Source organism: Aotus nancymaae, unplaced genomic scaffold (genome assembly GCF_030222135.1).
Source record: "Aotus nancymaae isolate 86718 unplaced genomic scaffold, 86718_ANA_hifiasm-v0.15.2.pri h1tg000064l_1, whole genome shotgun sequence".
In the NCBI taxonomy this organism is placed as follows: domain Eukaryota; kingdom Metazoa; phylum Chordata; class Mammalia; order Primates; family Aotidae; genus Aotus; species Aotus nancymaae.
In genome coordinates, this window is record NW_026988479.1 from 8,103,710 (window position 1) to 8,115,746 (window position 12,037).

General features: G+C 41.4%; 1 protein-coding gene across 2 annotated transcripts in view; it reads left to right on the forward strand.

Moving 5' to 3' along the window:
• The window catches only part of HSPA4 (heat shock protein family A (Hsp70) member 4), a 57,694-nt gene that overhangs the window by 3,933 nt on the left and 41,724 nt on the right, over nucleotides 1-12,037 (forward strand). For both annotated transcript variants that reach the window (XM_021677474.2, XM_021677475.2), the window contains exon 2: nucleotides 9,518-9,575. In XM_021677474.2, coding sequence (XP_021533149.2) covers nucleotides 9,518-9,575 — 58 coding nt within the window. The remainder of the gene's footprint in view (nucleotides 1-9,517; nucleotides 9,576-12,037) is intronic.

Here is a 12,037-nt window from a genome sequence, read left to right on the forward strand (position 1 = left end):
TCCCGGCACTCTAAGAGGCCGAGGTAGGAGGATCGCTTGAGGTCAGAAGTTTGCAACCAGCCTGGCTAACATGGTGGAACCGTGTCTCTACGAAAAAGACAAAAATTAGCCAGGTGTGGTGGCAGACGCTGGTAGTCCCAGCTACTCTGGAGGCTGAGGCAGGAGAATTGCTTGAACCCAGGAGGCGGAGGTTGCTGTGAGCCGAGATCGCGCCATTGCACTATAGCCTGGGCAACAGAGCAAGACTCCCTCTCAAAAAAAAAAAAAGTGATTGACTTTTGTGTGCCAATCATGTTTTGGATTTGTTTGAGAAGGGCAAGAGAGAGAAGTAGGATTATAGGAGGTTATTGCAGTGTTTGTTCCCTGTGGGAGTTTTGGTTTCCCCTAGCCTGGAAACATGGTAGAGAAATAGTGGCTGTGAGATAAATTTTGGATTTTTAATTATGGTTGTTTGTCTTGACATTTTTTGGACCATAGGCTTTGGAATAAAATGGCAAATCTATTTTTGTACTTAGTTGGATTATTAACAGTAGAAATAGTGCAACTTGAAAGCTTCTTTGGAATAAAAATGTCACTGGGCTGCCAAACATCGTGGAAGCTAACTGGGCTGTACGTCACAAAATGAACAATTTATAAGCCAGAAATAAGTTACTTATGAAAATAATTCTGTGGTTGCATTGCTTATATTAACATTTTTGTGGATGTGAAATTAAACAACGCATTAGGAATTCGAAGAGATGAAATGGTCTGTTAATAACTGCCTTTGAGACAGCAGAAGCTACAAAGTGTAGTTTCTGGTTAACTGGGAGATTAACATTTGATTCCTTATTTGTGTTAGAAACTTACTCCTCCTTGAAGTTAATGTCTTTAATACAGTAAAGCAGCAGGGATGACTTGGATCTTTTGTATTAAAAGAAAAGTTGATTTGTTAACTAAAGCTTCAGACTGCTTAATACCACTTCTCATATATCTTAATTGCAGAAGTCATGAAAGTTTTTTTTTTCTTTTGAGATGGAGTCTTGCTCTGTTGCCCAGGGTAGAGTGCTGTGGTGCAGTCTCAGCTCACTGCAACCTCTACCTCCTAGGTTTAAGCAATTCTGCCTCAGACTCCAGAGTAGCTGGGATTACAGGTGCCTGCCACCATACCCAGCTAATTTTTTGTAATCTTAGTAGAGGCAGGGTTTTACCATGTTGGCCAGGCTGGTCTCGAACTCCTGACCTTGTGATCCACCCGCCTTGGCCTCCCAAAGCGCCAGGATTACAGTGTGAGACACCGCGCCCGGACCAATTTTTGTATTTTTAGTAGAGACGGAGTTTCACCATGTTGTCCAGGATGGTCTGGATCTCTTGACCTTGTGATCTGGCCGCCTCAGCCTTGCAAAGTGCTGGGATTACAGGTGTCAGCCACTGTGCCTGGCCAAAAGTTTCTTAGAATCATTTAAGAACTAAAATATCTTGTATACAAAATTGGTAAACATTATCTACAGGAACTTTATGTAATTAGGTTCCAAACTGGGTTTCCTAAATAATTTTTTTCTCACTTAACAGAATACTTTGCTGTAACACTAAGAACACTAAAGTACTAAAGTAAAATTAAGTTTCCTCTGTCTCTGATTACTTGCTCTTGTTGTGTATCCTTCCATACCTTTTTCTTGACCTCTACAAATATACACCTAAGTTGTGTGTGTGTTTAAACAAAATCATACTGTATTTTGTAACTTTCTTTCACATATTTTTTTAGACAATTTTCAAAGTTAGTAACTATGAATTTATCTTCTTAAATATGTAAATTCTATATTATGGCTGTAACACCTTTTCTTCAAACAGGTTATTTCTAATTTTTTGCTATTACAAATAGTTCTTCAATAAGTAGTCTTACGTATTTATTTTATAATGTTAGTGTTTTTTTTTTTTTGACACGGAGTTTTGCTCTTGTTACCCAGGCTGGAGTGCAATGACATGATCCCGGCTCACTGCAACCTCCACCTCCTGGGTTCAAGCAATTCTCCTGCCTCAGCCTCCTGAGTAGCTGGGACTCCAGGCGTGCGCCACCATGCCCAGCTAATTTTTTTGTATTTTTAGTAGAGATGGGGTTTCACCATGTTGACCAGGATGGTCTCGATCTCTTGACCTCAGGATCCACCCGCCCCGGCCTCCCAAAGTGCTGGGATTATAGGCGTGAGCCACTGCGCCCGGCCAATGTTAGTGCTTTTAATTTTGTTGGATCGATTTCTATAGATGAAGTTGCTAGGGCAAAGGATATACTGTATATGCTTAAAGTTTCAGTAATATTGCCAGAATTCTTTACACAAAAGTAAGGGATTAATTTGCACCAGGAACAGATGTGATTTCTCTACTTCATTGGAGATTATGAGAATTATGAGTTAAAACTATAACTCATAAATTTTTCTTGTCGTAGTACTCAGAATAATACTTGGCATTTAGTAAATACTGCCAAAGAATTTGCTAATGTTATTACAACATTTTGTATTTTTTATTAATCTTTTTTGAGATTAGGACAGTAAGATAAAGTTTACCTTTTGGGTTCTACTGTTGTGTACTTTTAAAGTGCAAGGCTTAATTACTGAGGAATTTGATGTGTTTTTAGGAACTGCAAATCTCAAAAGTGTGAGTTATTTGGTCTGTTTGGTATCACCTCTTTTTGGTACTTTCTAGTCCATGGCTAATGCAGTGACCAGAGAATACTCTGAATAATGTCTCTATTTCCATGCCATTTTTGGCCACTGGTTATATTTAATAGTCTAATTATTGTGGTGGCTTCTTCATTTTCTCCTATTGTTGAAGAAAGTGAATTAGAGCAATGGCTATTGTAATATCCTGAGAGTAGTTCTGCTTACACTTTTTTTGAGACACTGTCCCACTCTGTCACCCAGGCTGGAGTGTAGTGGTGCAATCTTGGCTCACTACAACCTCCACTTCCCAGGCTCAAGCAGTTCTGGTGACTAAGCCTCCTGAATAGCTGCAACTACAGATGCATGCCACTGCACCTGGCTATGCATACACTTACAAAAATGAAACTATCCTTTTTAAGGATCTGTGCCAATTGCAGCTGTTCGTAATATGCTTTCAGAATGTGTATAAATATTTGGTCAATAGTATTTCTTAAGAAGGGGAGAATAGTGATATTCTCTGGCTGAAAAAGGATGTAATTTCTAGGACTTAAAGATGAGAACAGAGGAATCTTAACCTTGATTTGTAATTAGCTTCCTGTAATTTGAAATGGAGGAATAGTAATGTCAGTAAAGCAGGAAATGTGTTTATGGGTTAAGCAGCATTGAATTGTCATTGTGTGTAGTACAGAGGAAGTGTAAGATAGAGATTCCTGCTGTCTATAGGTGTAATCAATGTAGTTAAAATACGAATAACATAAGCAACAGTAAACAGAATGAGTCCAATTATGGACAAGGCTGTGTAAAACAGACTTAAAATATTGTGTTCAAAGGAGAGGTAATCAGTGGAGGCTAAAGTGGTGAGGAAAGATTGGAGTGAGACTTGAACAAATAGAATTAGATAATACATGGAATAAAGGATTCAGATAGTTTGAATGAAGGATAGAAGAAGGAATGAATTAAGGCTGCTCTTGGTGGCTCATACCTGTTATCCCAGCGCTTTGGGAGACTGAGGCAGGAGGATTGCTTGAGGCTAGGAGTTCGAGACAAGCTTGGGCAATATAGTGAGACCCTGTCTCTACAAAAAATTTTAAAAATTAGCAGGGTGTGGTGGCATGACAACTATTCGGGAGGCTGAGGTGGGAGGATCACTTAAGCTCAGTGATCAAGGCTGCAGTGATCCATGATTGAGTACTACACTCCAAGCCTGGGTGACAGAGAACCATCTCTTAAGAAACAAAATAGGGGCTTGGTGGCTCACCTGTAATCTCAGTACTTTGGGAGGCTGAGGTGGGCGGGTCACCTGAAGTCAGCACTTTGAAAGAGGCTAAGGTGGGTGTATCACCGGAGGTCAGAGTTTGAGACCAGCCTGGCCAACATGGCAAAACCCTATCTTTACTAAAAATACAAAAATTAGTCAGGTGTGGTGGCACACGCCTGTAGTCCAGCTCCTTGGTAGGCTGAGGCAGGAGAATTGCTTGAACCTGGAGGTGGAGCTTGCAGTGAGCTGAGATCCTGCCACTGCACTCCAGCCTGGGTGACAGAGCAAGAGTCCATCTCAAAATAATAATAATCTTAAAAAAGTACTAAAATTGCTTATGTAATTTTACTTATTACTTATGTAATTATGTAATTTTAGTACTTTTTAATGATTATTTATTTTGAGATGGAGGTGCACACCTATAGTACCAGCTGCTCGGGAGTCTGAGGTGGGAGGATCTTTTGAGCCTGGGAGGCAGAGGTTGCGGGAAGCAGATATCGAGCCACTGCACTCCAGCCTGGGTGGCAGAGTGAGACCCTGTCTCAAAACCAGAAAAACAACTCCAGAATGTGTGTATACATGGTGTTTCGAGTCTAACAGCCCTAATTTTGAATCATAGACTCTAACACTTAAGTTTCTGGGCACATTGACTTGACTTGAATCAGATCTTCCTCTATACTAATCCCGTTTCTCAGAGAATTTAGGATTATCAAGTGTAGGATGCTTAGTACACCACCTGGCACAGAAGGCTCTGTAACGAGAACTGTGAAACGCGGGAGCTTTACCTGCTTGGATGAGAGAGGATTCCTGCCATGGATAGGGATCAGGGATGTAGACCATGCAAAATTTGCAAGTTCTTGTTGAATGGAAAGTAGTAGATATATTTCCTGTAAATATTCTTGTCATGCTTTTTTCATGTCAGAATTCTCAAGGGATTATTCAGCCACTGAAGACTTTCAGCTCATTTATTGAGGAGAAGCAAACTGATTGTGGTACATCAGTATTGCTTCCTTTTGTTTTTTTTGAACTTACTAGATTTGTTAGGATTACATAGAAGTATTTACCTAACTGTTAATAGTGACCTTCTGTGGTGGGGGGAGGGTTGTGGAAGTATATATAATCTTTATTTTTTTCTTCATACTTTTCTGTTTTCTAATTTTCTACAATAAACTTGTATCAAAAAGCAAGAACTAGGTGCTAGTGCTAATATTCAACTTAATCTTTTTGAGCATTCATCTCATTTAAATACTAGATTTCTTTGTGTAAGCTTTTATTTTTCAAAATCCTTCAGTTTGTATTTTTACTTTTTTTTTTTTTTGAGACAGAGTCTCACTCTCAGGTGGGAGTGCAGTGGCACAGTCTTGGCTCACTGCAACCTCCACCTCTGGGGTTCAAGCGATTCTCCTTCCTCAGCCTCCCGAGTAGCTGGGATTACAAGTACCTGCCACGGCGCCTGGCTAATTTTTGTATTTTTAGTAGAGATGAGGTTTCACCATGTTGGCCAGGCTGGTCTGGAATTCCTGACCTCAGGTGATCCGCCTGCCTCGGCCCCCAAGAGTGCTGGGATTATAGGGTGTGAGCCACCGCACCTGGTCTACTTTTTTTTTTTTTGAGATGGAGTTTGCTCTGTTGCCCAGGCTGGAATGCAGTGGTACAGTCTTGGCTCACTGCAGCCTCCACTTCCCAGGTTCAAGTGATTGTTCTGCCTCAGCCTCCTGAGTAGCTGGGATTACAGGCACATGCCGCAACGACTGGCTAATTTTTGTATTTTTAGTAGAGACGGGATTTCACCACATTGCCCAGGCTGGTCTCGAACTCCTCCTTTCAGGTGATCTGCCTGGCTTGGCAGATCAAAGTGCTGGGATTACATGCATGAGCCAGCGCGCTTGGCTGCTGTTTTACATATTGACCGAATTCAGCAAATGGATCATACTCTTATTTTTCAGTTGTCCTTTTTTAATGGAAGTGTAGGAACCTTTTTTTTTTTTTTAAGTTATCCCACATCAATATGTAATTTTAAAGGTAGCCAACTGGATTTTTCAGAATGTGAAACAGGACTTTATTTTTTTTTGAGACAGGGTTACTCTGTCACTCAGGCTGGAGTGCAGTGGCATAAGCTCTCTGTAACCTTGACTGCAAGAAATGAGTTTTAAGTTTTAATTTTTTTTTTTTTTGTTATTGTTTGTTTGAGATGAAGCCTCACTCTTTGGCCCAAGCTGAAGTGCAGTGGTGCGATTTCGACTCACTGCAACCTCTGCTTCCTGGGTTCAAGTGATTTTCCTGCCCCAGCCTCCAGAATAATGGGGACTACAGGCACCTGCCACCATGCCCGGCTAATTTTTGTGTTTTTAGTAGAGATGGAGTTTCACTATGTTGGCCAGGCTGATATTGAACTCCTAACTTTGTGATCCTTGGCCTCCCAAAGTGCTGGGATTACAGGCATGAGCTCTGTCACCCACGCTGGAGTGCAGTGCCTCGATTTCTGCTCACTGCAACCTCCACAGCTCCCTCCTCCCCGGCAAGTTCAAGCAATTCTTCTGCCTCAGCCTCCTGAGTAGCTGGGACTACAGGTGCATGCTGTCACGCCCAGCTAATTTTTTGTATTTTAGTAGAGATGGGGTTTCACTGTGTTGCCCAGGCTGGTCTCAAACTCCTGAGCTCAAGCAATCCACCTGTCTCAGCCTCCCAAGGTGCTGGGATTACAGGTGTGAGCCACTGCGCCCGGCAGTCCACTAAGTTTTAAGAGGTAAAAGCGATTACTTTTTATTTCGGTGTCAGAGTGGGTTGAGAAGGCTTTACAGACAAAATAGGTACTATTTCTAGAGAACATGTGAGGGAACTGGGCATTTCAGGTGTCAAAAGTGACATAAGCAAAGCTGGAAGATGAGGATACTTTATTCAAATTGTGTTAATCGTGTGCATGAAATACAGCTGGAAAGTGGGATTAGGTTGAGAGAGGCCTTAGGTTCCATATTAAGGAAGATAGGTTTGATTTCTGGTAGTTGGTTTTGTTTGGAAGGTAATTAGAAGCAAGGCAGCTTCAGAGTTGCTGAGGTAGAAGAGGAAGTTAACACTTAGCAGGATTTGCATGAAAGCTGGGAATTGTAATTGCTTTGAGGAGGTAAGGGTTTGAAAAAGCTGCAGGAAAGAATGGAAGACGACTAAAATTGCTTTTTAGTTATGTTGTGATTGGGGTCATGGAGGGATATACCTTAGAAATTCAGATCTGGTGGTATTTAGAAAGATGGAGATTTGCCAATTATTAGGCTAATGCTAGGCAGCCTTTTTGAGGTGGAGGAAGTGGGTAAGATTGCCTTGGGCAATTTCCTAAAGAGGAATATGGGCTTTGAGAGGAGACACATTTACATGATACTGAGGGATATTTTATTTATTTGCACCTAGTGCCTACAACAGAGATTTTATTTGTTTAGTGATTGGTGGCATAGTTACAGAAAGGCTGAGCTTGACACCTTTGCTTTTGAGGGACTACTTCCTGCACTTTCTAGACCCAAAAGCTTAGAATTTGGAGGAATTCTAATGAGATCCAAGGGTATCCCATGTTTGTTCTTCCTGTTAGTCAGTAGAGGGCCTGGCTACCTGCAGCTGCCCTGGGAGATTGGCTCACAGGGATTCTTATCCATTGGTTAGAAAGGACCACTGAAGCCCAGGGAGGCCCAGCATTCTGCCAGTTTTCACAGGGCTCTTAAGTTTATGTTTTATCAAATTAATAGGTCATCTAATTTAGTCATATTTGGACCAAGGCAATATGGTTCTAGAGCTTTTTTTTTTTTTTTGAGATGGAGTTTCGCTATTGTTGCCCAGGCTGGAGTGCAATGGCACGATCCTGGCTCACTGCAACCTCAGCCTCTCAGATTCAAGCAATTCTCCTGCCTCAGCCTCCCAAGAGCTGGGATTACAGGCACCTGCCACCACGCCCAGCTAATTCTTTTGTATTTTTAGTAGAGATGGGGTTTCACCAGGTTGGCCAGGCTGGTCTCAAACTCCTGACCTCGTGATCTGCCCACCTTGGCCTCCCAAAGTGCTGGGATTTACAGCTGTGAGCCACCGAGTCTGGCCAAAATTTACTCAACCCTTTTTTTTTTTCCAGATGGAGTCTCGCTCTGTCATCAGGGTGGAGGGCAGTAGTGCAGTCTTAGCTTGCTGCAACCTCTGACTCCCTGGTTCAAGCTAATCCCCTTGCGTTAGCCTCCCGAGTAGCTGGGATTACAGGCATGCACTACCATGCCCAGCTTATTTTTGCATTTTTGGTAGAGACGGGGTTTCACTGTGTTGACCAGGATGGTCTTGATTTCCTGACCTCAGGTGATCTGCTTGTCTTGGCCTCCCAAAGTGCTGGGATTACAGGCGTGAGCCACCTCGCTTTTTAAGCGTAGGCACAGCATTGGTTTTTTTTTTAACCTTCAAGCAGGTTTCAATTTTGCCTTTCTAAAAGAGGCAGTAAATAGATTAAATCAGGAGATAGTGTGTGAATTGGTGATTTAGAAGAACATACAGAAGCGGGAATAAAGTTCCTAGTCAGAAATTCTAAATCCTGGCCAGGTATGGTGGCTCACACCTATAATCCCAGCATTTTGGGAGGCCAAGGTGGGTGAATCATCTGCGGTCAGGAGTTCAAGACCAGCCTGATTAACATGGTGAAGCCATGTCTTTACTGAAAATACAAAAATTAGCTGGGCGTGGTGGCGCACGCCTGTAATCCCAGCTACTCAGAAGGCTGAGGCATGAGAATCACTGGAACCTAGGAGGTAGAGGTTGCAGTGAGCTGAGATAGGGCCACTGCAGTCCAGCCCAGATGACAGGGTGAGACTCTGTCTCCAAAAAAAAAAAAAAAAAAAAAAAAAAAATTGAGTCCCTGGAAACTAGTTCTAAAAAAATTACCTTTTTACTTCTATAATAGGGCAAGAGTTGTTTTCAGGGTTCGTAGACTATATTCTTGGTGAAGTTATGAGTTGTCTTAAAAATATTGGCCAGGCATGGTGGCTCAAGGCTGTAGTCCCAGCACTTTGGGAGGCTGAGGTGGGCGGATCACGAAGTCAAGAGATCGAGACCATCCTGACCAACATGGTGAAACCCCGTCTCTACTAAAAATACAAAAAAAATTAGCTGGGTGTGGTGGTGTGCGCCTGTAGTCCCAGCTACCCGGGAGGCTGAGGCAGGAGAATTGCTTGAACCCGGGAGGCGGAGGTTGCAGTGAGCTGAGATTGAGCCACTGCACTCCAGCCTGGCGACAGAGCAAAACTCTGTCTCAAAAACAAACAAACAAAAATTAATATACTGATGTAAGGATACGTTATTTTATCCTGGGATTCTGAACAGGAGACTTGAAAAATAATTAGCGGATGGTAGAGACTGTCTAGTTCACCTCTCTGTAGTATTCTAGACAGGTAGTTATCACATCAGACTTGTGCTCCAGCATGTAAATGACAGGACTCCATTGTAAGACGCAACCCATTTCATGTACAGATTTACTCAATAGAAAGATCAACATCATAGGTGTGTACCATTAAAATATATGGCATTTTAGCTGACACATCTTGCCTGCTGTGGTTTTGGATTTATTATTGCAATAAGATTTAATTCTTAAGTGGTTTGTTTTATCTTCTAGGGCATGCATTTCTTTTGGTCCTAAGAATCGTTCAATTGGAGCAGCAGCTAAAAGCCAGGTATAGTTTTATTTTTTTTTTCCCTAAAATGACTTATTTCTTTGGTTCATCCATGTTTTCAGCAAGTAGTTTAATGCCCATTATGTGCCTAGCACTGGTAGGCCCCGGGTATACAGCTGACAGATACAACCTGTTCACTCTTCTCACATACAGTCAACCTCACAATTCCATGGGTTCTGCATCTGTAGATTTAAACAACGGTGGATCAAAAAGAGTTTTGAGAAAAACAACAGTGCAACAATAAAAAAAAATACAAATAAAAACAATCCAGTGTAACAACTACTTACATAGCATTTAGATTGTATTAGGTATTATAAATAATCTAGAGGTGACTTTAAGTATACAGGAGAATGTGCGTAGGTTATAGGCCAATACTACATCATTTTGTACAAGGGACTTGAGCATCCCTGGATTTTGGTCTAATTCAGGGGGTGTCCTGGAATCAATCCTCTGCAGATACCCAAAGACCACTACTTCAGTGAGAAGCAAATAGCCTTAAAATAGCATTAGCTGGCTGGGTGTGGTGGCTCATGCCTGTAATCCCAGTACTTTGGGAGGCGGAGGTTCGCAGATCATCTGAGGGAGGGAGTTTGAGACCAGCCTGACCAACGTGGAGAAACCCCGTCTCTGCTTAAAAAATTCCAAATTAGCTGCATGTGGTGGCGCATGCCTGTAATCCCAGCTACTCCGGAAGCTGAGGCAGGGGAATCTCTTGAACCCGGGAGGCAGAGGTTGTGGTGAGCCGAGATCGCGCCATTGCACTCCAGCCTGGGCAACAAGAGCGAAACTCCCTCTCAAAAAAAAAAAAAAAAAGTAAATAAATAAAATAAAATAGCATTAGCAGTATAATCTGTTTAATGCAAACTGCCAGGGTTTGTTTTGCCTAGATCATGTTAAGCAAGGCTTGCTTGTTCCTTGATATTTTACATGCTCCTTAAAGTCTGTCTTGTTGGGCCTTTCATCTTATTCATATATAAGGTAAGCGTTGATCTTATTAGTCAAGATTCTCAAGGAAGGAAAGCATACATCTAGAAGTACATTAAAGGACTTGCTGTTAGTTTACTCTGTAAACCAGGAACCTGACGTAATTGCTGATTTCTGAATAACCAGAGCAGCAGAACCCCAAAAGTTCTGTTATTCTAAGTGTCTGAGATATCTGTAAAATCAAGTAAAAAAAAAAGTTTGACCTTCTTATGGTTCAGTCTAGAGCAACCCTATAGGGTAAAACTGTTTTTGAATGGAGCAGGGTCTAAAATTTATAGTCTAAAGTGGTGCTTGGCTAATTGGTTTTTCATTAAGTTGGGTGTTTTATAGTTCATTTTCACAGTGTTCAAGATCTCGTAGGAGATAGAAGGTAGAAAATATAGGGCCATTTTGAAATATTTTTCCTTCTAAAATTTGAGCGAATTGCTCCAGTTTTTTAAAGCTGCTTTTCATGATTGAGAGTTACTGTACTAAACTGGCTGCCCAGTTCTAGGTTGATACAGTTACTGTGTTACAGAGTTTCTGTTTGGCAGCTTACTCAAGGAGGGCCTGATTTGGGAGCCTTCATCTGTTTTACAAAAGGACTTCGGTGTGTGCCTTTTCATCTAGTTGATACAGGAGCTTATTACATCTCCTGCACTGGGAAGAGGAGGCTATAAATCCTAAGCAGAAGGTCATTCTGGAATTTTTTGAATCTTTTTGACAGCATTTTCCCCTCATAAGTTGTGATAGTTTATTCTAGAGGAATTAGGTAACATAGATATAAAAGTGTAAGGAATTTGAAAGTCATTTGTTCAGGCTTTATCCAAAAATCATATAGACATTTGTCTTACCACTTTTAAAAACTTTTACCTATTGTATGGTATTTCATTGTCTGGATTTACCATAGTTTATTTAAGCATTTTCCTGTTATTAACCATTTAGGCTGTTTTTAGGTGTCTGCTATTACAAATAACACTCTCTCAATATCCTTTTGTGTTCATTTTTGTGCACTTAGTTTGATTTTTATTTAACTGGAATTTTCTTTTTTTTTTGAGAGACAGAGTCTTGCTTTGTAGCCGAGGCTGGAGTGCACTCCAGCAGTGGCCCTATCTCAGCTCAATGCAACCTTCACCTCCCAGGTTCAAGTGATTCTCGTGCCTCAGCCCCCTGAGTAGCTGGGATTACAGGTGTGTGCCACCACGCCTGGCTAATTTTTTGTATTTTTATTAGAGACAGCATTTTACCATGTTGGTCAGGCTGGTCTTGAACTCCTGACCTCAGATGAGGCCTTGGCCTCTCAAATTGCTGGGATTACAGGAGTGAGCTGCCACATCTGGCTTTAACTAGAATTTCTGAATCAATTTATGTATAGCTGAATTGGTTCCTGGAAGTGTTAAACCATAAACTATGGACAGTTTTTAAAGGCTAAAAGTTACTTTATGTAAATGTTTATTAGAAGTTTAAGAACAGAAAATACTTCTACGATGACCTAACTT